Below are 27,126 nucleotides of genomic sequence, written 5' to 3' on the forward strand. Positions count from 1 at the left end.
TGCCAGTTTATGAAGCCATGTAGATACAGCATTTATTCATTTATTCAATAAATATTTATTTAGTGGGGCGCCTGGGTGGCTCAGTCGGTTAGACGTCCGACTTCAGCCCAGGTCACGATCTCGCGGTCTGTGAGTTCGAGCCCCGCGTCGGGCTCTGGGCTGATGGCTCAGAGCCTGGAGCCTGCTTCTAATTCTGTGTCTCCCTCTCTCTCTGCCCCTCCCCTGTTCATGCTCTGTCTCTCTCTGTCTCAAAAATAAATAAACGTTAAAAAAAAAATTTTTTTTAATAAATAAATAAATAAATGAATATTTATTTAGTGCCTCCTATGTTCCAGGTAGGCATTGTGATTGTAGTAATGGCTAAAACAAATGCAGTCCTCACCTCTAGAGTTCATAGTCTAAGGAGAAAGATAGACAATGACCAAACAATCAAAAAAAATAAATATATAATTATAAACTACAATAAGTCCTCTGAAGGATGGCAGTCTATACGAAAATGTGGATGGATGCAAAAATATTTTATTGGTAAAATCACCAGGGCATAGGCGGGGTGGCAAAATCTATATTCGGTTTGAAGGGTGACGGTGAGGTTAAGGACAGCTGCTAAGTTTTTTCTTGGAGAACCACATAGACGTAATCAGTCAAGAGGTGGTTGAACCACACTTGGACCAGCCTACTTCACGCTCCAGACACCTTAAAACCAGAATGTGCCTTTCATGACAATTAAGGCACCAAGGAACGTGCTCTGAAAGACTTTCTGACAGATGCATGGAAGCAAAAGGCCCTATACTATGAATGGGTGAAAGAGGCTGGTCTTTATTACAGACACAAAAAAATCTTTTTTAAAAAATGTTTATTTATTTTTGAGAGAGAGAGAGAGAGAGAGAATAAGCAGGGGACAGGCAGAGAGAGAAGGGAACAGAGGATCCAAAGCAGGCTCTGTGCTGACAGTTGAGAGCTCAGCGCAGGGCTCAAACTGACAAACCTGAGCTGAAGTCAGACACCTAACTGACTGAGCCACCCAGGTGCCCCAACAAAAAAATATTTCAACAGGAAATTACCAAGTAGATAAAAACCGGTTGTTTGTTGGGGAAGGAGGCAGAGTAATTAGGGGGAAAAAATTAGGTGTGTGTATGGTAAGGGAGGGGTTCCTGATAACTCTATGTGAATATCCACAATTATTTAAGGATTCTTCAGAAATCCCTGCAGAAACTGCAAACTTTATAAAAAAAAGGACACTACAGTTTTAGGAACCAAAAAAAATAATAAACCTTTATATACAACCTGGACTGGTCCACAATAGATTTCACTTTAAATATATTAAATAGCTCTTATTACTTGGCAAAGTTCTTTTATATCTGTTGTTCCTCTTACTCCCCCAACAATCTAATGAAGTGAGCAAAAGTAACCATACCACATTGCATTTATATAGTTCTTTGTGGATTTCAAACGTGCCTCCCCATCTCTTCTTTTTGAAATCGGTCCAAAAGGTGGCAGGAAAATACTATTAGCCATCTTTTGGGTTTCTTTTTCAGCAGATATGATTAAGCAGGAGCCAGGGATGGGTGATGGAATAGAAGCATAGAATGAGCTACTGTCTTTGCCCAAGAGAAGTAGAAATAATAGTATTAACAAAAGTAATAATAACAGCTACCATTGTTTGATGGTATATATGTCAGACATTCTCCTAAGTGCTTTACTATTAAGATTGTTCTGATCACATTTCTTGGTACCTTATTTTCATGAAGGACACTTGTTGGCTGGTGGCCCAAGAGTCATTAAATGACTATCTACTGACCCTTTACATCTGTCTAGATCTGTCTGTAAGACCAAAACCCTTGCCAGTTTTCCTTGAACTCACTCCCTTCCTGACTCTCCAATCTGATATGAATTTGACCACCAAAGTCCAGTTGAGTTTACAAACTAAATGTCTCTGCATTTATGTCAGTCATTCATTTTACCATCATACAGCCCTTTGAGGTCAGTGTATTTCTTAATCCCCCTTTTACGGAAAAGGAAACTGAGCTTTAATAACTTGCCTAAGTCCACACAGCCAGTAAGTGGTAGCTCAGATTTGAACATAAATCTTTTCAGAGCTCAAATCTATCTCATCTGTCTCCAGGGCCCAAGTTCTTCAGAGTAATAGTTACCATTAGTTGAGAACTTTTGGGATTCCAGGTACTGTGCTATGGGCACTGCTGGTATTCTCATTTAACCTTCCCAACTCAACAACCTTATGCAGTAGGTACTGTTTATAAATGAGGAAACAGAGACTCAGAGAGGTTATGGAACTTGCCCAAGGTCACACTGCTCATGAGGGAGTTAACCCAAGCCATTTGATTCCAGATTCCAAGCTATCCTCAGTATGTTAAACTGCTCTCCAAAATTGGGATTCAGAGAAGTGAAAGGATTTGTATGACGATAGTTCAGGGCTTACAATCAGGGCCAAGACCCACTCCTCACGTTGGATTATACTTGAGACATATAGTGGTCTTAGCCCAGTCTCCATAAGAAGCCAGTTATACTGTCGCCTCTAACATCACCCTGACCCTGTATGAGTCCATTCCACTCCCTCAAGCAATTTCCCAATGTTCTATGCGAATCCTCCATGGCTACCACTGTTCAAGGTGGGGACAGATCCCCTGCCCCTACCACTCCTATCCAGTCTCCAGACCCTAAGCTAATCTATTGTCTACTGCAGCTCAGACAGACTGATTATAGTCTGGGCTGCTAATAACCAAGGGAACCCCCCAAATCCACCTACTGCCATTGTGACTTCCTACCTTTTGAAACCAGACATTTCAAACTAACATAAGCCGCAGTCCCAGACAAATCCTGCCCATCCCCCTCACTGATAAATTTTGCTCTATTGGCTGCAGTGTATCCCTTCCAGATGTTTTAAATTAAGATTGGGAAAGCTGTGTTTTTACTGGATTGAATCATAGAGCTTGGCTGACATTTTTTGGCCCTTCATACACTCCTTAGATTTATCAACTAATTGCAGACGCTTTGAGAGAATAATACAGCATGTGTTTATTATGACAAAACCTGCTAGTGTGTCTTTGTGGTCAGAGATTCACGGGTGTTTCCTCTACCGACCCCTGATTCAGTATTAAAGTTGGTTCAAAAATGTTGGTTCCAAGTCAGGAACGTACATGGGTGAAAATTTCATTTGTGTGTTTTGATGGAGATTGGGAATGGGGACAGGATAGATCCAATAGCTCAATTTTTATTCTTGGGCTATTTTGAAATCTTTAGTTGTGGATGATAAAACGATTTATTAAGAGATGCCATGTGCCTGAGGAATTTGATTTAAAACATAAAAAAAAAATAGCTTTGTGTTGTTCTGATGCCACTGTTTACTAAGTTTCTCCATATGGGTTCATTCTGTTTCTTCCAATGTGGCCTGTTTGGAGGTTTGTGCCTCGGGACATGTGGAAAGGGGTGGCTACCTCCCTCAGTCAAGGCATCCACCAGCTGAAAGCAGGAAGAGCCCAGTGGCAGCAAATGTGGTTGGGAGTGGACAGTCATCATGATTCAAGTAGGACAATTGTCTTCTGGGATATGAGTCCCTGCACACCAGTATTCTAGCAAGCCCCAGCCCTAGGATGTTGCTACCTACATAAGAGACCTAAAGGTCTGGATAAACCATGGAATGGGAAAGGTGGAGAAGCCGGAAGGGAAATACAGATGCCACACATACACCCTGATCTCAAGTCAAAGTGACAATGAAGGGGACTCAGGAGTTCAGTGGTGATACCAGGTACCCAGAGCCAGGTATGTGAGGACCACTCACCCTACCCAAGATGGACACAGACGTGGGAATTTCGTTCTGCTGTCAGAACAGTCCCCGGCACTGGTGGGGATCTGAGGCTCTACCTGTGTTTGAGGTGGGCAGGAATGGCTGGGTAAAGCAGAAGCCAGAGAAACAAGGCAAATGCTGACAAAAAGGAACAAATTGCTTCCTACTGTGGTATCCTGTAGAAGCTGAAAACAAATAGAGAAATCAATGTACGACAATGCCTTTAAATTGTACAAGAGAGGGAAGGAATAAAAGTAGCTGGAAATCTGAATTCTAGAATTGTCAAAAAAAAAAAAGAGATATTACTTCTTAGGACTTTTGGGTCTATAGAATTACTTAAAACACATGATTGTGAGAAAGCCTGTTTCAATGACCAAATTTTAGTGTGTTGTCATCTGCACATGAGATAAAGATTTTCTGAAGTATGGTCTTCATTTTATTCATTTCCTTTCACAATGCTTCTCTATGAGGATGCCCAGATTTCTCTCTGGAATGGGTAAATATTATCTCTTCTGAGAAACTGATTTGTTTTTTATTCCAGTGATTGAGAATCTCATAAAAATTGCCTGTCCTTCTCATTTGCTACTGGAAAGCTTAGAACTAAATCCATGAGCCATTCCTAGCAAGGACATAAGTTCTTCACAGTATATATTTTTTATGCTCTTCTCATTCTTTACTTCATCTTCCCCTTATTTTTTTTCTTTAACCCATTTTCTCCCCTTTTGTAATTTATTGTGTCTTATGGTGTCTGTATCACTTAAGCTGGGACAAAGAAGCATATATAAATACATCAATGCAAACAAATGGGTGTTTCCTAAAGCCAAAAGAAGCTTTTTTCCTTTTACAGACTTTAAATGTTATAATTTCACTATTAATTCCTTCAACAAATGCCCCTTTCATAAATAGAGACATAGTTTCCTTCAGCCCTCCGAACCATCTCAATTTCCAAATTAAGTAAGGCTCAAATAAGGAGATTTCATTTACTTGGTAAATTAACTCAGTGTCCTATACTTGTTTAAAATGCTTGGATGAAATTTGAGAATCAATATTCAACCAGACACAAGATTCATTAATGGTGGAGAGAAGCTTATGCCCTACCAGTCAGATAACCTGCTTTGACCAGAATCAGCTTTGATTAACTCCCTGTGTGGTGATGGGGTTGGTTCCTTGACACTCTTCTCTCAACCCTACAAGACACTCTTTTGGAGGGAGTGTCTTGCCCTCCTAGTGTTACTAGCCCTCCCTTGGTGATTTTCCCCCATGAACTCCACAGCTCCTAGTATCTGCCCTTTCACCCTGCACCTACCACAATGACAAGGCATTGTTATTTATCTTTTCAAGTGTAAGTCCCATTTCCCCAACTAGATGTTAAACCTTTCATAACCAAGACTGGCATATCTTAGACTCCCTAAGTATCTGCTGATAGAACAAATGAATGAATAATTCTCATGGCATTTGGGACACCCAGAGGCATCTATCATAATGTTGGCTCATTAAATGTTTGATGTTGGCTCATTAAATGTTTGATGTTAATATTAGTAAAGATGTTACCACTCACCCACCCACTACAACATAATGTCCTTGAACCTTCCTATCATGGTAACTAAAAGCAAAACTCTGCTTCTAATAAAATAAGCTGTGCTTTGACTTTTTGATTTCCTCTCTTTCTAGATTTTGAAGAAGTCCTGCATCGAAATTTTAGCAGCTGAACCATCCACCATATGTGCTGGAGGTAAATTGAAATTAAGTGTTAATTGGTCTCATACAAATGATGGTATTTTGAGTTCAAATCACATGTTTATTTCATTGGTGGGGAGAAGGGGAGGGTGGAAAGAGGAATAGAAATTGCTAAATAAATTTGCTCCTAGGGAAAAAAGAAAAGAAAGAAGCAACATGACAGTTGTTTGACAAAGTCTGTCCAAATTCTCTTCTTTCACGGGAACTAATTACGAGAGTATCGCAGAATACTGCATTCCCACACATCACCACCAACATCCTGCTCTGACTAGAAGTAGAACTGATCCAGAAGAACCTGTTAAGAAAAAGAATTGAAAAATCCTACCTTCTCAAATTTGACAAAAGCATATGACTACATGTACCCAGTGCCAGGGCCTTCTAAGAGGTCTGTGCAGTGAGGAGCTCAATTAGGGGTCGGGTCATTAGCTCAAGGTAAATCCACCTTCCCAATTTTTATACGTCCTTCATTTTAAAATAATTAGAAAATAGGGAGGTTCCTTAATTACGCAATTACCACATTCATGAAGAAAACCCAGACTTGGAGTTTAGCAATGTGCAAACTAGGTGTGTGGCAACCTTTTAGTGAATCAGAAAGTCTAAAGACAATTAAAACAATTCCTGTTAATTCATAACATAATCAATTCCCCTTCTTTAGGGTTCTTGCAGACAGAGAAAGAATCTTATCTGCCTAACAGAGTACCTGGCACTTAATAGATGGTCAGTCACTTAATGTTGGCTGAGTATCTTGATTCATTATTTCTCCAACAAACAATGCACTGATTTTTGCCTATTTGACCCTTACTAACTCCTTTCACTTAACCACAAGAAATTAACCTAGTACCTTTGAACTAATTAAAAATGAAGCAAAATCAGAAACTAATAGTCAAAGAGAGAACAAGGCCAAAGCAAGCAAACAACAAAAATCCCAACTACTTGGGCAACAGATAATAATTCTTGAATCACAGAGTAGTCAACCAACCTCTCCTTTATATATCACTGAGATTTGAGACAATGAAAATACCACATATATAAACTTGATGAAAATGGCACAGAAATATCAGAGTCTGATCCTAGCAAATTCACATATTTCAATGTTTCTTATAAAATGGAAAAGAAAAATAAGTAATTAAGAATGAAGTAAAAGATTTTTTTTAAACTAAGGAACTACAAGGAAAAAAATTAAAATGCATTAATAAATTTAAACAGATGAGACCAATTCAACTGCAAATCATTGCAAGAGCTATTTCTTTGGTAGAACCCATAAAATAGACAAATCTCTGGTCAATCCAATCCAAGGGAGCTTTCTTTCGACATTTTTTAAATCTTTGGCATATCTGCAATACTGCATATTTTATAAACAAACAGTAATTTCCTGTATTAGAGTAAACTACCCAATTCGGTTTTCTTTTATTTTTTATAAAGAAAAAAAGATAAGACACAATAATGGAAGCTAGCCCTTGCTGTTGAAAAAGGCAAGCTCCCATCTCTCTTAAATGAGAACCATAAGGATTGAAACATGCTAATTAGAGAATAACGTTACTAAGGAGAAGAGGAAACTTCTGAAAGAAAGATATCCTTACACCAAAAGTTCTTCCATGGATTTTCCTGAAGGGCTACTGCTGATCATTCTCTAGAGTAGGTTGGGCTTTCCTGAAGGACTGGCACCCTTTTTATTGTCCACGGCAGTGAGCACCTGTCAGGTAGACCTGAGCAGACCCACTGTGTAATTTTCATTAGGCTACTGCAAAGACCCAGGGATTTACATCAAAGTGCTTTGAAAAACATAAACTGTTGTACAGAGCAAGGTGACATTATCATCAACATCATTGTAATGAGGATTGAAGGTCAATGCAAGAATCGTGATGTTGATAACATACTTAGATGAGAAAAACATGCCCGTATTTTTTCTTTACTTTATTTCTTTACTTTATTTCTTTCTTTACTGAAAGAAAATTGGGGAGAACATCAATAAAGCTCAGAGTACCTGCAAAAGGATGAACCCAATATGTGTGGGAGGTAAAAAGAAACAAGAAGTAACTGATTGCTCACATTTCTAAAGTAGAATGGTGGGACTGAGCCCTAGAAAAATTTGTGAAAAAAAGTAAAATTCACTTTCACCAGAAATCTTTCTTCTCAGCCCCCTCCCCTTTCTATGAATTGCGTCCCTTCCCTGGTCCCCAGAGCAGCCCCTGCTTCGGAGCTCCACCCAGGCCTGTCCTGGTCAAGGCACTCTATGCTGACAGTCCTGTTCCCCCAAGACAATGATCTCAGCTGGCTCTCACCAACAACTCAGCAACAGCCATAGTTCTGACAGCAAACTGAGCTCTGAGAGAGGCAGAGAGATAATGCACTGGGCAGACAACAAAACTGAGATCCAGCAAGATCTTTATATGTCAGGCTGCAAATAACAGGGTGAAATTTAATGGGGCAGATACAAAGTGTGGAACTTGGGTTCAAATGACAATTTAGGGAAACCTGACTTAGTAGCAGTTCATGCAAGGAAAAAGAAAAAACAAGGACAGATAGCTATCTTCATAGCCAAAAAGAATACCTCTGAGGGAAAAAAAAAAAAAAAAAAAACTGACAAGATCTTTGGGTAAGTGTCCAGGGTAAGAGAGCTAATTTCATGTCTTACAATTCCATGTTTTTTTTTTTAATATGAAATTTATTGTCAAATTGGTTTCCATACAACACCCAGTGCTCATCCCAAAAGGTGCCCTCCTCGATACCCATCACCCACCCTCGCCTCCCTCCCACCCCCCATCAACCCTCAGTTTGTTCTCAGTTTTTAAGACTCTCTTATGCTTTGGCTCTCTCTCCCACTCTAACCTCTTTTTTTTTTCTTCCCCTCCCCCATAGACTTCTGTTAAGTTTCTCAGGATCCACATAAGACTGAAAACATATGGTATCTGTCTTTCTCTGTATGACTTATTTCACTTAACATAACACTGTCCATTTAGACCATGGCCCAAGTCACACATTTTAAAAATGGCATTGACAAAGGCATGCCCATAGAAAAGGTGGTGGTGGATCTGGAAACAATACTAAAAATTCATTCACAGATTCTTTCCTTCCTTCCTCCCTCCCTCCCTTCCTTTTTTCCTCATCCTTCTTTCCTCCCTCCCTCCCTCTTTCTTGTCCTTGCTTGCTTTTCTTTTCCTTTATTTCTTTCCTTTCCTTCTTCTTTTCTTCCTAGCTTTCTTTCCTCTTTCTTTCCATCGATTCTTAGTGTCTACCATGTACCAAACAACATGAAAAGACATGAGCACACAAATGCATAGAGCTTGCTCCCAACCACCCACGAAATTCACAGTCTACTCTGGAAGATAGTCTTATGTTCAGATACAGTAGAAAACCACACATGAAGCTCTGCCGTGGAGATCTGCTCAAAGAGCAGTGGAACAATAATGAGATGCTGGTGGACTGAGGAAGGTCTGAAGTAACCATGGAGATTCACACACAGGATTGAGACCCTTGCAAGAGCATCTTCAGAAACTTACAGAATCCCCATGTGGAAAGGAATTATTATGCTTACTATGTGTAGCTTCTGGAGACCACCATGGAGAAGCTGGGGAGGAAATCAGGGAGGCGAATTTGGGTTTAACATTTACAAGGGAACATTTACAACTAAAGCTTTCTAGCAATGGAATGGATGGTCTGAATTTTCCACCCTTAGAATTATGTGAGCAGTGGCCATCTGTAACTAGATACTATCCCCCTTTGGGTGTCCTTTATAATTTTAAGTTTCTAAAGTCTTAATTCAATTTCAGCTAAGGCATAATTTCAGCTAATGGCTGATTTTTTTTAATGGCCAAGAATCCAGTATACCTGGAACTATTTTGCATTTTAACACAAAGTCCTAATGGGGAAAGGGAGTGAGAAGAATATTAATCTGCTCTGATCAGAAAGAATTTCATTCAGGGGCACCTGGGTGGCTCAGTTTGTTAAGGGTCCGACTCTCAATTTTGGCTCGGGTCGTGATCTCACATTCATGAGTTCAAGCGCTGAATAGGGCTCTGCACTGACAGCACGGAGCCTGCTTAAGATTCTGTTTCCCTCTCTCTCTTCCCCTCCCCCACTCACTCTCTCTGTCTCTTTCTCAAGATAAATAAATAAACTTAAAGAAAAAAAAGAATTTCCTTCAATGTCATGGGTTTAACTACTTGGAGAGAGAACCTTCCCAGAGGTTATAAATGGGCAGCCTATAAGCCCTCTCTGGTCTCCACACAGGTTCTTTTTGATCCACACTACATTTAAAAAAAAAAAAATCATAACTTAACTTTATTACCAACATTTAAGAATATGATTTTGCCTAAAAATTCAGATTTCTATCATGTCTTGAAAAATCATATCTAGTAACACTGGGCTTGTATTTATTGCAAGATAAAGATTATCGGAGACTGAATAACTTCCCTTTAAAAGAAGCATGTATTCTTTCCAGTTCACCATACTCCCCACCATTCCCCACTGTCACCCCGAGACACGGGCCAAGCATATGGTTAATATTTAGCATGGTGCATATGTCACTGTATTTATAGTTCGTGTTCTAAAACATGTAGGAATTCATCTGCTCAAGCACCTTTGACATTACCTGCATTTAAATAATTCTGTTTCCCTTCCAACATAGACTCTTTTAAAAAGTTCCTAATCAATATTTTTACAGATTAGCCTCTGTAATTAGGAGAGTTGACCCCTTGTTAGAGTGGCCCTGCCTAATTTAGCTCCTCCTCAGGAAATGCATGCTTTTGCCTAAGTACAATTTTCCTCTGGTCCCACTCAGTTGGCCTCAAACTTGAATAGCTCACAGTGTTCGATATAAGCAAGTTCTCCAGGAAGGAACTAATTGGAATCAAGTGTGCAAACTGCCAACTGTTCTACATTTGATGTTGTTGTACTCCAGAAACAGAAGATCATATTTAACTCCTCACATTGTCCTCACCATTCCTACTGTGCTGTTTCCCACCGTTGGTAGTAAAACTGCATGGGTTCGCACAGAAAGAAGGTAGTTTTAGGCTTCATGTTTATCATTTGGAATTGGATGCTTAAAAGAGACACATTTAAGCAACATCAAACAGTGGTTTCATTTCTTTGACGTTTCATTGTTTTTCAAAGAGCTCGTGCCTGGCCCTTAGGCACCTCTTGGGAATGGCTTACTTAATTCTCGGCTTGGCCTTTCCTTCTCATTTAAAGATGTTTCTGTTTGGAGGAGGGACTCTCACACACTATTAGTGGAAATGTAAAATGACACAATCACTTTGGAAAGTAGTTCTGACCATTTTCTTTAAAAATGAAACATACACCTATCATACGACCTGGCTGTTCTACTCCCAGGTATTTATCCAAGAGAAAAGGCAGTCTGTGTCCAGACGGAGACTTGGACACAGATGTTAATAACTGCTTCATTTTTAATAGTCAAGAACTGTGAAGAACTCAAATGTTCATCAACAGGCAATGGACAAACAAATTGCGGTTTATCCATATAGTGAATGATACTCAGCAATAAAAAGGAATAGACTATGCATAAATCTCAAAATAATTATGGGTGAATTTTTAAATAATTATGCTGGGTAAGAGAAGCCAGACAAAAAATGTATTTACTGTATGATGCCATTTACATAAAATTCTAGGAATTGCAAGCTAATCTACAACAACAGAGAGGGGATCAGTGGTTGCATGGTCATGGGGAGGGGCAGGAGGGAGATCTTACGAAGAAGCACTTGAAAACTTTTGAGAGTGATGGATGTGTTCAGTGTCTTGATTGTTGTATCGTCCCATGATTATATACATATGTCAAAATTTGTCAAGTAATATGCTTTATATGCAAGTTACTTATGTCAATTATACCACACTAAAGCTTTTATAATTAAATAGCTATAAAATCAGAAAGTTCTAGAATAATTAAGACATCAGAAGGTACTTCATACACACCAGTCTCTATTATATTTATGTTTCATGTCACATTAAGCATCTAATAGGAAAGAAAATTCAGACTAACTCACAAGGTGAAATATCAGTAACAATAATTTTGCACAAGTCTTAGGCAACCAGAGCAAATGGAGAATGTAAAGATGTCTCATTTTCAATACAGTGAATAATAAGTGATCTTTACTGAGATCATCGCAAAACTATGTGTTCCACATTTCAAAAAGAAAGAAAAGAAAGGAAAGGAAAGGAAAGGAAAGGAAAGGAAAGGAAAGGAAAAGAAAAGAAAAGAAAAACAAAGGGAGGGAACAGAATAAATTAAGTTTATCCAACTATTCATGGACTTTATTTTTTATTTTTTTAATTGAGCTATAATTCACATACTATAAAATTCACCCTTTCAAAAAGTGCAATCCAGTGGTTTTTGTTACATACACGAAGTTGTACAACCATAACCACCATCTAATTCCAGAATATTTTCATCACCCCAAAAAGAAACCCTATACCCATTAAGCAGTCACTCCCCATTTCCCTTCCCTCCAGCCCTGGCATCTGCCAGTTGAGTTTCTGTCTCTATGGATTTGCTGAACTTTTCGTATGGAAATGAAATGGAATGGAATCATGCATTATGTGGACTTTCACGTCTGGCTTCTTTCATTTGGCATAATGTTTTCAAGATTCATCCATGTCATGGCATGTGTCAGAACTTCATTCCTTTTATGGGTGAATAATATTCCATTGTATGAATACCATCTGCATAGTTGATGAACATTTGAATTGTTTCTGCTTTTTTGCTATTATGAATAATGCCATTATGCACATACATGTACAAGTTTTTGTGTAGACATGCACTTTCAGTTCTCTTGAGTACATACCTAGGAGCGAAATTTCTAGGTCATAAGAGAATTGTATGTTTACCTTTTTGAGGAGCCACCACACTATTTCACAGAGCAGGTGCCCCATTTCGCATTCCCAACAGCAAGGTAGAAGCGTTCTAATTCACTCACCAATGCTTGTTTTTGTCCATCCTTCTTATCACAGCCATTGTAGTGAGTATGGAGTGATATCTCATTGTGACCTTGATCTGCATTTCCCTAATGACTAATAGTGTCAAGCATCTCTTCATTCATTGACCTTATTAAGCCTCAGAAAACAAACAGGATTAGACCTGACTGTACATGAATAAATGACCATCTTTTCCCTCCTATTTATTCCCTTCCTGTACCAAGATGTGTCATTTATTTATTCTTTCAATACTGAGACTGGCTCAGCCCTGGATTAGGCACAGTCAAAAATTTTAAAGAACTAGGAACGATGGCCTCTACTCTCAGGAAGTTTAAATTATAATTGAGAATGAAGTGAAGAAAGAATCATAATAAACATATATCTTAAAGAATATATATCTTAAAAGATGAGATTAAAGATCATTTCCAAGTAGAAATTCCTCCCTAAAGCCCTACAATCCCTAGGCACTTCTTATAGGAGCAGTTACCCAACAGGCAAATCGCCTAAAAACACTTGGCTGTACATATTGTGAAAGGTGGGTTCGGGGCTCTCTGGATAAATGCACTTAAATCATCTGTCCCGGTTCTCACTTACTGGCAGATTCGCGAGACAGAGTTTTGTTACATAACTTGCATGTGTGAAGAGCTGACATTCCAGTCGGGCTGCAGGGGCAGATGTTTGGGCCCTTCTGGAAACCAAATGTGTGCACGAACACAGAAACCATACCCGGCAGGGTGGGAGCATGCCTCTGCTCTGGTGTGGTTCCCAGAGCGTCATTTCCTCCATCTTCTCCCCGGGGCCGAGGGGGTTAAGTTGTTCGCTTTCCACCATCGCCACGTCATGGATCGCGGCTGCCTTTCTTTCTAAACACCCTGAGGTCAGGCCAAGCAGACATGTGGGCAGCCTTTTTTATAGAGGACTCAGCAGCTGAACTGGTAATGCTAGAACATGGTGTTAGAGAAGAGAGCTTGGCACGTGGCCTGCATTTCCAGAGTCTTGTCTCCCACTGATGTTTGAGGAAACAAGAGAAGTAGCACAGCAGTGAGGCCGAAAACATTTTGCATCAGCAAAAGTGTCCAACTGAGGATTTCTGGATGTCTAACGTTCAAAATAAAAAACAGGAATAGGTTTCTATAGGCTTAAATGAGTAAAGGAGATACAATAAGATTCTTCCACAATGTTTGACACTTAATAGAATGCTTGTTGAAGTAACTGCGTCATCAGTCACATGCCCGGCAGACATCTAGAGAAAATCAAGTCCATCCTTCTAAACTTAGCAATTGCATAAAGATGCATATGTAAATTCTTAGTATTCATAGGACTTGTGGTCCTGAAAAACCATTTGCCCATGACCTTAATTACCATAGTTCAATACTAAAGCAGTGAACACTTGGATAGAGTTCCAGTTTTGCTGCCTACAAATCACATGACCTTGGGCAAGTCATTTAAAATGTCAGAATCTCAATTTTCTTATCATTAAGGTCCTTTTTACTTCTACAAAGCATTCTGTTCTAACTTGTACTCTTTGTGGCCATGTGGTGCCTCTGGGTTCTCTTGCTTGGGTTTTAATTTCTTGCCTCCCTATCCAGGCCAGCCCCACTTTTCTGCAAAACAGCAAACCCGTCTAAAACGAAAATAAAAGAAACTTTTTAAAAATCACAACTTCAGTCTCGAAGCTGATCATAGGTCACAAAACAATGAAGATCCTTTTCAGCCTAATAATGGCTGAGGCTGCGGGGGATGGCATTTGATGCCTGCCTGACAGACCAGGATTCCGGCTCACCTCTGACAGCTGCTAGCCTGTGATGGGGGACCAACTACTTAACCTCACTAAGATCAGTTTTCTCATTTGTACCTCTCTGGACTGTAGTGAGGCTGAAATGACATTGGACATATACAAGGCTTATCACAGGGCTTGGCACACAGTGAGGGTGCGATTAGCATCCAGTATTATTATCTTGGCAAACACGATCTTTAAATTCGCTTCCTGGGAATGAAGGGGACTTTCACTCATGACATTTATTAAGTCTGGGAGTGATCCCTATGCTAGTTCTCTAACCCCCTTCTTCCTCCAACAAAAATGTCCATTTCGTATAGCAATTTACCATTCAAGATCCACTTTCACAAATATTGCATTTTCCTCTGACTTTTAGTCTATTTCTTTTTCATATATCACACATTTTTAAAGTTTATTTATTTTGAGAGACAGACAGGAAGTGAGCAGGGGAGGGGCAGAGAGAGAATCCCAAGGAGGCTCTGTGCTGTCAGCTCAGAGCCCAATGCGGGGCTTGAACCCACAAACCTGTGAGATCGTGACCTGAGCCGAAACCAAGAGTCATATGCTTAACTGACTGAGCCACCCAGGCACCCCCTAAGCCCCAATTTTTATACACAAAAGAATGACAAAGAAAGAAAGAAAGAAAGAAAGAAAGAAAGAAAGAAAGAAAGAAAGAAAGAAATAAGAGCATGGACTATTAGTTACTATCAAACTTACGCAAATATTTCTAAATATTTAGTTAACAAATTAGCTGTTTTTTTCTTTTTGTAAGACTATCATAAAGGATCATGATTTTTACTTCATAAGAATTTTCTCAACCTACATGAGTTCTACATGCATTATGCCAATGTGAAATTGATAGGCAGGGCCAGAGACCTGCAAAATATATTCTTTCTATATAGAGAAAAGCAAGCACTACATTGAAGGGCCAAAGTCAGTTCAAGCAGATAAGGCTGGACAATGACCACTAGATAAGCAAGATTCTAATTTGTCACTAAGTACAACTATTCCTACATAATCCTAGGTGTGCCCAGTAGAGACAGGAGGACCTGAAGCAGCATCAAATAATTCCTGACCTAATGTACCATTTTGCTAGTTGTGGAAGAAAAGACACCACCTGACAGTTACATAATCACCTGCCACATCGTTGAGGACGGACCGTGAATGCCATAAGGCAGTGATTTTCAAAAAATTTGAGGCACCTTGGGCTCTAAAGAAAGCCTTTCAAGGGAACCCAGTATGTAAAACAGACACAAGAAATGCTGAGTTGATTGGAGGAGAGGTGGAGAGCCCCCTCCTCTGTGCCCCCACCCCAGCTGCAGAGATCACGGTTTCTTAAGCTGCCAGGACTTGAGAGATAGGTAAGATTTGAAGGGACAGAGAAGCGGGGAGGAGGGCATTCCAGTAGGAGGGAGAAGGCAAAGGCAAGAAGGCAGGAATTTAAAGCAAGAAATCATACACCTTCCCCATGTGCATCTGGTGAGACAGATGTGGTAAGCAAGTGGTAAAAGGCACCCTCGTGGCTGCTTTAGGTTTCCAACCTGAACCAACTTCCTAATATTTTAAGCCTGGTGAAACAGTTAACAAATGCCCTGCATCAGGGCAGATGGCAAACTTAAGGTTAACGGTCTGCAGTCAGATGACATGGCTTGTCCTTCCTCCTTTCAGAATCATTCCAAGTGGTCGTGAGAGGAAACGGCTTCAGGCATGCCCGAAACGTGGACAGGGTCCTCTGCAGCTTCAAGATCAACGAGTCAGTCACGCTCAGTAAGTTCTTGCAGACTTGTGGGTTTCTTCAGCCAGCTTCAGGGAAGGGTTTCCCAGCTCTCCATCTGCCAGCATGGCCTCCCACAGGGGACCGCACAGAGAAGGGCCTTCCCCGCCAGAGAGGCGTCCCGCAAAGGCACAGGTAGCCCCTAAGGTGTCCCATCAGGAAAGGCAGCAGGGCACTTGTTTCTCAGTCCACTGACGTCTATGCTAAGCTACTCCCTCTTTGGTGGCCATGCCGGTGCTGCTTGGTTAGAGCTTGGGAAGCTTGATGTTCCTGAACAAAGTACTAGGTACTGTCAAAAGTGAAAAATAGATGGTCTAAATTCATTAATTCTGAATAAACCAAAAAGCCAAACTGTTAGGCTTGCATGTGTAGATTCTGGAAGTCTTTCCAATCTGGATGATTCTTGCCTGGAGAAGCCAAGAAACTCTCATCATGGTGAATACCTGACATGAAATACAGGAATACGGAAGTAAAACTAAGGGCATTTCATGCGAACAATGAATTATTATAACACTGGCACTGTTACAAGACATTTGTAGCAGGCAAGTTCTTAATTTAAAGACATGTGTGATTCATGTAGCTGTCCAGGAGAGGTGGGGAAGTCTGGTTATGGAGGGGACAGATGGCCAGGAGCCCTGGTTATTATTCACATCTGGCATCCATCACACAGATAATTATTGATTCAGTATCTACAGTGATAAATGGTAATAATACACTGCATTTTGTATAATGCTATGTCCTTTTAAATGCTTCACATCTTTTTGCCACAATAGCACTAAGAGGTAGAAAGATCAAGGAGTATGGACAGACACATGTTTACTGACTCAGCAGTGGCTCTAGTGTCGACCTGATAGCCTTATAGCACAGGTGCTATTCTGCTTTTAAAAAGGAAGAATTGGGGGTGCCTGGATGGCTCAGTCCACCTCTTGATTTTGGCTTGACCTTGAGCATCCACCTCTTGATTTTGGCTCAGGTCATGATCCCAGGGTGGTGAGATCAAGCCCCACGTCAGGTTCCACAGTGAGCCTGGAGCCTGCTTAAGATTCTCTCTCTCTCGGGGCGCCTGGGTGGCTCAGTTGGTTAAGCGGCCAACTTCGGCTCAGGTCATGATCTCGCAGTCCATGAGTTCGAGCCCCACGTCAGGCTCTGTGCTGACAGCTCAGAGCCTGGAGCCTGTTTCAGATTCTGTATCTCCCTCTCTCTGACTCTCCCTCATTCATGCTCTGTCTCTCTCTGTCTCAAAAATAAATAAATGTTAAAAAAAAAGATTCTCTCTCTCTCTCTCTCTCTCTCTCTCTCTCTCTCTCCTCCCCCACTTTGCCCTTCTCCCCTGGTCATGCTCTCTCTCTAAAATAAAAAATAATAATAATCAAAATAAAAAGGAAGAATTGAGGGGTATGTTTTTTTTCCTCCTTAACATCTTAAAACCCACTTAAATATTTAAACAGAGATAGGCAATGGCTTCCTTACAAACATCTGGAATTCCTGGCCTTGGAATAGTTCCAAACATTTGAAACATTCAGTTAGTTTTCTTGATACTTGCCTTGAAATGCTCTCACATATCTAAAAAGTACATGCTATTTGAAAACATTTTGAAAAGTCCCTGAATAGCCATAGTGTGAAAGTTAAATGTGTGCTCTCTACTGAGTTCTTCCTTTTTCTCCCCTTTCAACTGTGATGTTGCTCAAGTACACATTCCCTCTCTTCTTAGCCCAAATCTCAAATCTAACTAAGATCAGAAACTCTTGAGGGTTAACCTCCAAGACATCAAGCCTTCAAAGAAGGTTTCACACACAAGTGAGCCTTCAGACCCAGCCCTTCTATAAGATGGATGGAAATGGGGTGTAATGTTGCTGTTGCCTGAAAGGTTAGACAGAGATGCTATGTTAGCATAACATGAAATGCAAATTTACTTTGGATTTGTAGAGTGACATTCTGAAGGCCTGTTTTTCTAGCTTGTCCAGGAAATTTTCTTTCTTGGGAAACCCAGCTCATTCTCTTTCCCCTTCTTCCCTTCCTTTTCTAATATATCCTTGTAAACACCTGCACAGGCTTTCCATCTCATTCATATTCAAAACAAATAAAGGCCATAGCAGTAGGGATTTGGCTGAGGCCACAAGCCTAACTGTGCTTGCTGCACAATGCTACCAGTTTGGAGCAGAGGAGGGCAGTGACTCAACCATATTTCATCCCGCAAGCAACATTCCCAAACTCAAACATATGATTATTAGAAACATTCCAAGGGGGAGGGGGCGCCTGGATGGTTCAGTCAGTTGAGCGTCTGACTTCCGCTCAGGTCATGATCTCACAGCTTGTGGGTTGAAGCCCCGCATCAGGCTCTATGCTGACAGCTCAGAGCCTGGAGCCTGTTTCAGATTCTGTGTCTCCCTCTCTCTCTGCCCCTTCCCCACTCATGTTCTGTCTCTGTCTCTCTTTCTCTCTCTCAAAAATAAATAAACATAAAAAAATTTTTAAAAAGCATTCCAAGGGGAAAATGTTGGAATTTGAAAAAAAAAAAATTGTCCTTCATATATTAATTCACCTGCTCATGTCCATTCAGTAAAGAATATGAACAAGAAACTACGGTGGACAGAAAAGATAAATAAATTTTAAAATACAACATAGTCAAATCTACATTCTTCTCTCAACCTTATGAACGTAACAGTCTCTATTGAGTCACCTCTGTGAAATAAAACAAATTTAGACCCCTTCACTTTTCCCATTCTCCTTTCCTATCTCTATATCCCAAGTTTTAAAATGTTATCCATTTTCATTTTTACAGTATGCATTTCCTCTTTCAAGATTTTTTCCTAAATGCTGCATTACCTTTTGTAACAGAAAGAGAACACAATGCCATTATTGATCAGAAAAAGATTAATTGATGGCTCAGTAATGAAGCTAGGGATGTTGTGACTCCAGCCAATTCAAACATGATTCAGGCCCTGGAGTCCTCCACAAATAACACAAGAGCAGATTATATGAAGCCAAACTGTTAAACAGAAAAGAACAAACTGAAAAATTATATTTATAGTGGGAGATGCTAACATGACTTTCCAAGTCTTTGAATGAATAATAAAAAATTAAAGATAGAGAGCAGATATATAGATATGTTTTTAAATGGCTATGAATATCCTTAAACATTTATGGCACTGACACAAATAAAATGCCAACATAGTAATGCCAAAAAGTAGAAGTTATTTAAATATGGTCTTTGATGATAAACATAACCAGAAAATAAAAATCATAGGTTAATACCTACTTCTCTCCCACTTTCCTTGCTTTCGCTTAAAAATAAAATAAACAAATCAACCACTTAGAAATCTAAAACAATTTCTGGACTTGCATTCAATATAATAGATCCAGGGGCGCCTGGGTGGCTCAGTCGGTTAAGCTTCCAACTTCAGCTCAGGTCATGATCTCGCGGTTCATGGGTTCGAGCCCCATGTCAGGTTCTGTGCTGATAGCTCAGAGCCTGGAGCCTGCTTCAGATTCTGTGTCTCCCTCTCTCTCTGCCCCTCCCCACTCATGCTCTGTTTCTCTCTGTCTCAAAAATAAATGAACATAAAAAATTTTTTAATATAATAGATCCAGAAATTCTGGATGAAATATGATTTTAAAAATCGTAATGTATGGCCCTGCTCAAAAGAAGGAAACCCTCAGGTATAGGAAACAAAAAGAAGGGAATGCAAAATCTAAGCAGAAAGCAAAGCCATGGAAGGTCCAGTCCTAGTGGTCTGAAGGCTGTGATCCCAATGCTGATGCAGACATAGAACATCAGCCTGTGCAAGGCAGTGGGCAAGAGCAGAGCACCCCTGCAGAAATCCAGCTCTAAGGGGCTGTACTGTACGTTAACTAAGACTGGAAAAGTTTCTCAGTGACTCAAATAAGCAGAGGAATAAAGATAAGATATTATATTACTCACATGATACGGAAACACCAAGTCAGGGCACAAACCCCAAAATGTGTCCATGATCATTCTGATCCCTGTGTCCCTGGCTGTGGCAATGCACAGCTAGTCCAACCTCCAGCACTCCTGCAGCCAACAACCCCCTCTGAGGTAGGGCTCACAGCACCAAATGTAAACATATGAAGTTGGATGGAAGAAACAAGAGAACAGGCAAGAAAAAGGGACTGGAGAACAATTTGAAAGAGAATATAAATAAACACATTTGAAGTATGTAAAGCGATTGCTTAGACCAAAGGGGAAGAATGTTCAACAAAGGCAGAACTACAAAGAACCTAGTATAAATTCTAGAGCTGAAAAAATGTATTCACTGTAATACAACTTAATGTATGAATTTAGCAGTGTGATTAGACACAGGTGAAGATGAAATGCATGAACTGGAAGAGAGAGACAAGAAAATCCAGCTAAAGCGCTGAAGCCAGATTTGTTTTACCCAAGTTCTACAAGACTTTAAGGGACAGAAGACCCATATCTAAAACATACAAAAAATAGAGAAAAAGCATCTTAATTCATTTTATAATAATTATATAATCTTCATTTTTTAATTGGACAAACACACTAGAGGTAGAGAATATTTGAGGATCAAGCTCATTATGACAAACATCTAATAAAATACTGACAAAATCCAATGATGTATCTAAAAAGAACCAGAATCGGTAAGACAATTTTGAAGGATGAGTGGGAATTTGTCTCTCACAGAGAAAAACTTTTTCATGCCAAGAAGATATGAAAATTCATTATCCATTCCAAAATTTAAAAATATGTGGTTTTACAAAACTAGGAATAGGGTCAAACTTCTTCAGCATAATAAAAAATATATCTAGATATTTGAATTCAAAACTCAACATCATTTCATAGTAAATCACTATGTAGAGGTATTTATAGTTGGGAAGAAAAAAGCAGGACAACCCGTTTCACCATTATTATATAATGTGGATGTGAAAGTTCTAGCAGCTGTCCAGTAGAACTTTCTGTGATGATGGAAATGTTCTAAAATGGTAGCTAAATGGTCGCCACAAGCCACATGTGGCTACTGGGGACTTGAAATGTGGCTAATGCGATGGAGGAACTCAAGTTTTAATTTCATTTAACTTCAGTGAAATTTAAACTTGTGTCAGTAGTCACGTGGCTAGTCACTATTATCACTAACCAGTAGTCACTGGGCAATGCCATAGGTATCACAAGAACACAAGAAAACTAGTGACAGGTGTCAGTACAGGAAAGAGGTCCAAACATCCTTACTTTAAAATGATGGTTGTATTCTTCTGAAAAACTAAAGAAAATCAATAAACCACTAGACTAGTTTAACAACTGGATGATTTCAAAATAAATACCTCCCTTATAGTAATCAATAGCTTTTCCAGAGTTCAGTAATAATCAGTTAGAAGGCATCCCAGGAGAAATAGAGCCACAACATAAAAAATTTAGTAAGAACTAATATAACCAAACTTGTGAAGATATAGAGGAAGAAAATCACAAAAGTTGGTGAGGGGTAGGAAGAAAGTGTAAATAAACGGAGAAACAGTACAGATTCATGCACAGGCACTGGAACCAAACCACCCAGGAAAAGAATCCTGGCCTAAGCCAATGTGACCATGGCGAGGTATTTAACATCTCCATGCCTCAGTCTCTCTCTCTGTAAAATGAGGATAGCAGTAACCGCACCTCTCTCATGGATTGCTTTGAGGTTTAAATGTGGGAAACAGGGCTTAGAACAGGGCCTTGCACACAGAAAGCAGTCAGTCAATGTTGGCTGCTGGTATTAATTAATAATTATGATTATCACTTTTATTATTAAATTATTATTTAATTATTAAATAGGGCAGCAAATGAGTATTGTGAAGACATCGATTGTCTTCAAATTAATATTTACTTTTAAAACAATCTCAATGAAAATTCCAATGGGACTTTTTAAGTTAACAAAATAATTCTAAAGTTTATATGGAAGAATAAACATTCAAGAATGGCCAAGAAAAATGTGTAAACCTGCCCTTGCTGATTTTAAGATGTATAAAAGAACCGCCGTAATTGAAATGATGTATAAACTGGTGCCACAAAAGGCAAACTGAGCATTGGAGCAGGAAACAAAGTCCATAAACAGAGCCAAACACTTATGTGAATTTCGTATAAAATAAAGTGACCTTTACAATCGGCAGGAAAGGAATGGATTATTCCCCCAAAATGGTGTTGACACAACTGGCTAACCACTTGGAAAAACAATTCAGTTAGATTTTTATCTCACACCTTACATCTAAACAAATTCCAGATGAAAATTTTAATGTGAACATGAAACTATAAAAGTTTTAGAAGGAAACGAAAATAAATATTTACATGATTTTCTAGTAGGGAGAGGCTTTTTAAGCCTTGGAGGGGAGATAGAATAAAGGGAAATTTTAATAGTTTGAGTATATATCTTTTTTTTATGTTTCTGTTCCCTCCCCCTCAAAATCTAAAGGAAAAAAGAAAACTACCAAAGTCTCTGTAGGGCATATAACACACAAAGAGTCAATAACCTTAATATATAGACTGCTCTTAAAATCAATAAAAAAACAAACAAAAAACAAAAAAGTAAGCACACCTCTGGGTAAAAGATATGAAAAGGAAATTTACAAGAACCATAGCGGTCAGGAAGCATATGGAAAACGCTTACCATAACCAAAAGAAATAACCAAATTGAAATAATCTATCAACCTGGCAAAGATTAACAAAAATACAATGCCTGGTATTAGCAAAAATATAGAGGAACAGGTGTTTTCATTCATCATTGGTGAGACACCACTAAATCTTTTAGAAGGCAACTCTTAAAATGAAGCAACTCCTTTTATACATTTTTGACCCAGGATTTCCCTTTCAACTTCATCAAGAAGAAATGATTGGGAATGTTTACAAGGACTTGGGTACAAGATGTTCGTCCTGATACTACTTATGATAGCAAAAGGAAAAAGAGAAAAAGAGAGAGAGAGAGAAGAAGGCGGAGGCAGCGGAGAAGGATAAGAAGAAAGAGGAAGAGGAGGAGGGAGAGAAGAAAAAAAGGAGGGAGGGAAGGAAGGAAGGGAGGGAGGGAGAAAGGAAGAACTGGAAGGAAGGCTGACCTGGGAAAATGTTAATAATATAGTTACAAAAGTTACAAAACAATACCTCCATGTTATTTCTGTTTTACGCACATACATTTATATACAGAAAGAGACTTGAAAACACATCAAAATGTTAACAGTAATTACCTCTGAATGAGAACACTGTTAATTTTTTCTGTTTTCTAAGTTTTCTACAATGTGTCTCTTATGTAACAAGAAAAAAATCCACAACAGTTGTTTAAAATTTAATTTTAAAATTCTTCTTAATTATTTAGGCCTAGCACACATCTTTAGCTCTCCAATCACCAGGCTGAACTCACTCCTGTCCAAGAAAATATCTTGGAAATCTTCACACAAACTTTATTTATTCTGGCTGCACTTTTTCCTACTCCAGGATTCAGCATATTGTGCCAAGAAAAGATCCACTTTCAACTGGACATACATTTGCAGAGAGATCAGAATGCTAAAAAGGAGACACTGGGATATGAGCTGAGAAATGATCCACTTTAATAAACAGTAAATTAAAAATGGGGTTTTTATTGATGCAATAATGAAAAACAACCTAGACCATCCCGGTGCTGTGTGGTGAGGTAGGAAGTAGGACTATAAACAAAGAGACTGATTTTTAACAAACTCACTAAAATTCAACTTCTAGGCCATGTGAGAAATCAGTTTCCTGGTTTTGTAGGCACACTTACTTTTTGATACAAAATATTATTTCCCAGCTTGATCTCCAATCTTATTCACTACGCATGGCTCTGATTTACCTTTTGTTCACACTCAAAGGATAAAACTTTCCTCCTTTGAAGATATTTTTTTCAAACTGAACATTGGTCACGGAGGCAGTTCTAAGAGTTCCAAAGAGGGGCTCAGCTTCCCAAGGGGACGAGAGACAACACTCACTCAAATGCAGAAGTTCCAGTGTGTTTGTTTTTTAAAATCTGTCCAATTATCTAGAAGCTATACTTCATCTTAGAAAACATCTGGGCCGTGGGGCTGCAGTGGGCACCCTAAGGAGATCATTGATGTGCACCTACGGTGGCAGATGGGGAGGGAAGACAGAGGGAAAGAGAATATTAAGTTCCCAAAGTTTCCCTTCTCACTGGTTAGAGTATTGCATCTGTTGGTCAAAGGTACTTAGTGCAATGTGGATGCGTCCCTGGGGGGTTGATGTCATATGAAGATGGTGGAATGTCACTTTGTGTAACATAAAGGAGGATCTCCTCTCGTGGTGCCAAATCAGGCTGCACATCAGACTCTCCAGAGACCTTCATCTAAGTGACAGCAGCAATTGATTGCTGGGCCCTGTGCATTCACTGTACTATCTCATTCTGTCCTCACAGCCCCCCAGTGAGGGATGAGTTATGTGTATTGCTTTTTGCTAAGTAGGACATGAAAACTCAGAAGTGCCCAAGGTCAACCAGATGGCCAGAGGTAGAAGCAGTTTGGACCCTTGGGTGATCCAGAGGCTTTTGGCTACTTCTTGACTTTGCTTCCAAAACGAGGATCCCCACAGATCCTTGGGTCCCCTGATCCCAAATGCCCACATAACTCTGATGTATACCTGATTGGGAGGTGCTGATTCCCATGACTCCCCCACATTTTGTAGACAGGAAACCTCAGCTCAGAGAGATTTAGCTACTTGACCAAGGTCACAGAGCACATTAGTAGGGAGCCAAGACTAGAACCCAGGTTCAAGAAAAAAAGCCCTGGACCGGGGAAGGAAGAACCCAGGCTTCAGCATGTCAGTGTGTGCAGCTGACTGTATGTTCACAGGTAAAGCACATCTTCCGATTCCCTGACTGGCCTCTCTTTCTTGAACGTCGGGAGTTTTGTGTTATCTGGCAGTGTTTCCCTCTTGCTCCCACTTTCAGAATGACTGGCTTTGCCAGTCATTTTGAAGTGGCTCCTGCCAAGACTGTATTAGTGGGTGTTCCCATCTTTAAGGTCCAAACAAAAATGTAGATAAGTGGAAATTTACTGGAGTTTTGCTTGGTCAGACAAAAGCCCCGGTAATCTCGGATGGAGTAGAAATAAAGGAGGAGTTGCTACCGGAGGGTAACTAGGTGGTAAAGATTTTCATTCTGGGGCAAAAGACCTTCTTGCAGGGGTGAGTTGACACAGCCCAAAGTTAGCTACAGCAGCGCCTGATAGACTCACCCTTGACAGTGCCCCTGCTCTACCACGTGTGCAGTTGCCTCCGAGCGAAAATTGTAAGCTACACATGGACTTAGCATGCAGTGCACTTCTTTTGAGGCATGCCTAGAGGAGAGAATTGCTTGTGAACTTCCTGAGACAGTCATTGCCCCAGCCCTGCCTATCCTGCTGGGGAAAGTTGGCACCCTCGACTTCTGCACCAGATGGCTGGACTTTCATGAACGCTGCTTGTTCTCACAGAACACTGCTCCTTTGACACTTCAACACAACGGGGGAAGAGAAGGTGGCAAACACAGAGCTGGGCCAGACTTGTGAGAACCCCAGGCAGGCTAACAATCCATGCCACCTTCCAAATGACATTCTTTAAATATTTGCCCAACACCCATCTAGAGGAAGAGTTGGGGGCAGCTAAGGGAAAGGAAGAAAAAGAATGTTCTCTGTGGACCTCTTCCCCATGCCATTCAGCTCTTGCCCCAGCATGCACACTGCAGCAGCTTGCTGGCACCCACTATTACTCATATGTGTGCCTGGGGTCTCCTTCCCACCTCTTCTTTGAGTTTCTATATAGGTTTGTGTTCTTTAAAAGCAGTCCACATTTGCCATAATTAATAGTCATGACTGCATGGAGGGCTCTAGCCATTTTGGTAGACTTGCCCCTCAATACCAATTCCAAAGGTAAAACCCTCCCGAACCTAATTGGGCACAGCTGCAAGAGTTTGTGTGTCTGGAGACACATACCTTGTGCATGAAGCCTGAACTGTCTCCAACCAAGGGAAAATAAAGCTTTCAAAAATACATTTACTCTTAGTAAATTATAGCTGTCCTGAGTGCACCACTTGCTCTGACCTCAATTTTTAAAGGTTGGTGCTTCGCTTAGAAGATAATTTGTAAATTTTATAAACGCCAACCAGTCAAGAATTTTTTTGGTGTAGATTTATTGAGAGGACAAAATATTTTGCAAGAGTCCTGGGCCCTGTTACCTTCATTTAGTTTTCTTGCAATAACCCAGACCGCCCCTTTTAACTTCAGATGAAGATGAGTGCCAGATACCACATTATGGGTACTATGATCCCAATTATGCAAGAAATGATACGCATAGAAAACAATTCTGGAATAGTATATCCCAAAGCATTGACAGTGTTTGTCACTGGAAGTTAGGATTACCAAAGGTTTTCATTTCTTTTTTGTAAACTTCTCTGTATATCTCAGACTTCTCACTTCTCACTTCTCTCACTCTTCTTCTGAGTCTTCTATCACTAAACATGTATTACTTTTATAATTAATAAAAATAACAGAAAAATATGAGCAGGAAATAATTTACATCCCAAGAAATCAAACTAATTGTGCCAACGACCAGTTCCAAAAGCTGATGAGCCTAGGACCACAGAGGTCATAAGCATGTGTGGGACTGGGGAATGTATAAGCCCAAAAAAGGCAATCTGGAGGCCAGCAAGGCTGCTGGATCCCATCCCTGCACTCCTCTGGGAATGGACTCATGGTCCCTTGCTATTTACTTCCTCTCTTTCTGGGGCCATGATGTAATCTTGATCCTCATGTACACAGTGACCAGGATGACACTTCATTTTCTTCTAAGACTGCACTCAGCTCTGAGTCCTATATTACTATTTATAGATAAGGTGTTCTGACTCTACAGCCTTCCCACTCACAGCAGCTTAGAACCTTGGGCAGCAATCTAAGCCCCGCTTCTGGAGTGCCCCCATTTCAATTATAAAGCCCCACCAAGCAGAGTGGCTCAGGTGCTATCCCACCTACCTACCACCAGGAAAATCTGGACCTATGAAAGCCTGCATGGAGGCACTCGTCCTTACCCCAACCAAGTGTCTTGCAATAGCACTCAAGCTGTTACTCCCTCCTCTGTCCATCACTTTATGACACCTCTGAACTTGTCTGGAC

General features: G+C 40.0%; 1 protein-coding gene across 6 annotated transcripts in view; it reads left to right on the forward strand.

The window, feature by feature from the left end:
- Positions 1-27,126, forward strand: part of ANTXR1 (ANTXR cell adhesion molecule 1) — a 217,341-nt gene that overhangs the window by 66,916 nt on the left and 123,299 nt on the right. For all 6 annotated transcript variants that reach the window (XM_042932538.1, XM_042932532.1, XM_042932533.1 and 3 more), the window contains exons 9-10: positions 5,474-5,534; positions 15,912-16,010. In XM_042932538.1, the coding sequence (XP_042788472.1) occupies positions 5,474-5,534; positions 15,912-16,010 (160 nt within the window). The remainder of the gene's footprint in view (positions 1-5,473; positions 5,535-15,911; positions 16,011-27,126) is intronic.

This window comes from Panthera leo, chromosome A3, assembly GCF_018350215.1.
Source record: "Panthera leo isolate Ple1 chromosome A3, P.leo_Ple1_pat1.1, whole genome shotgun sequence".
Taxonomy (NCBI): domain Eukaryota; kingdom Metazoa; phylum Chordata; class Mammalia; order Carnivora; family Felidae; genus Panthera; species Panthera leo.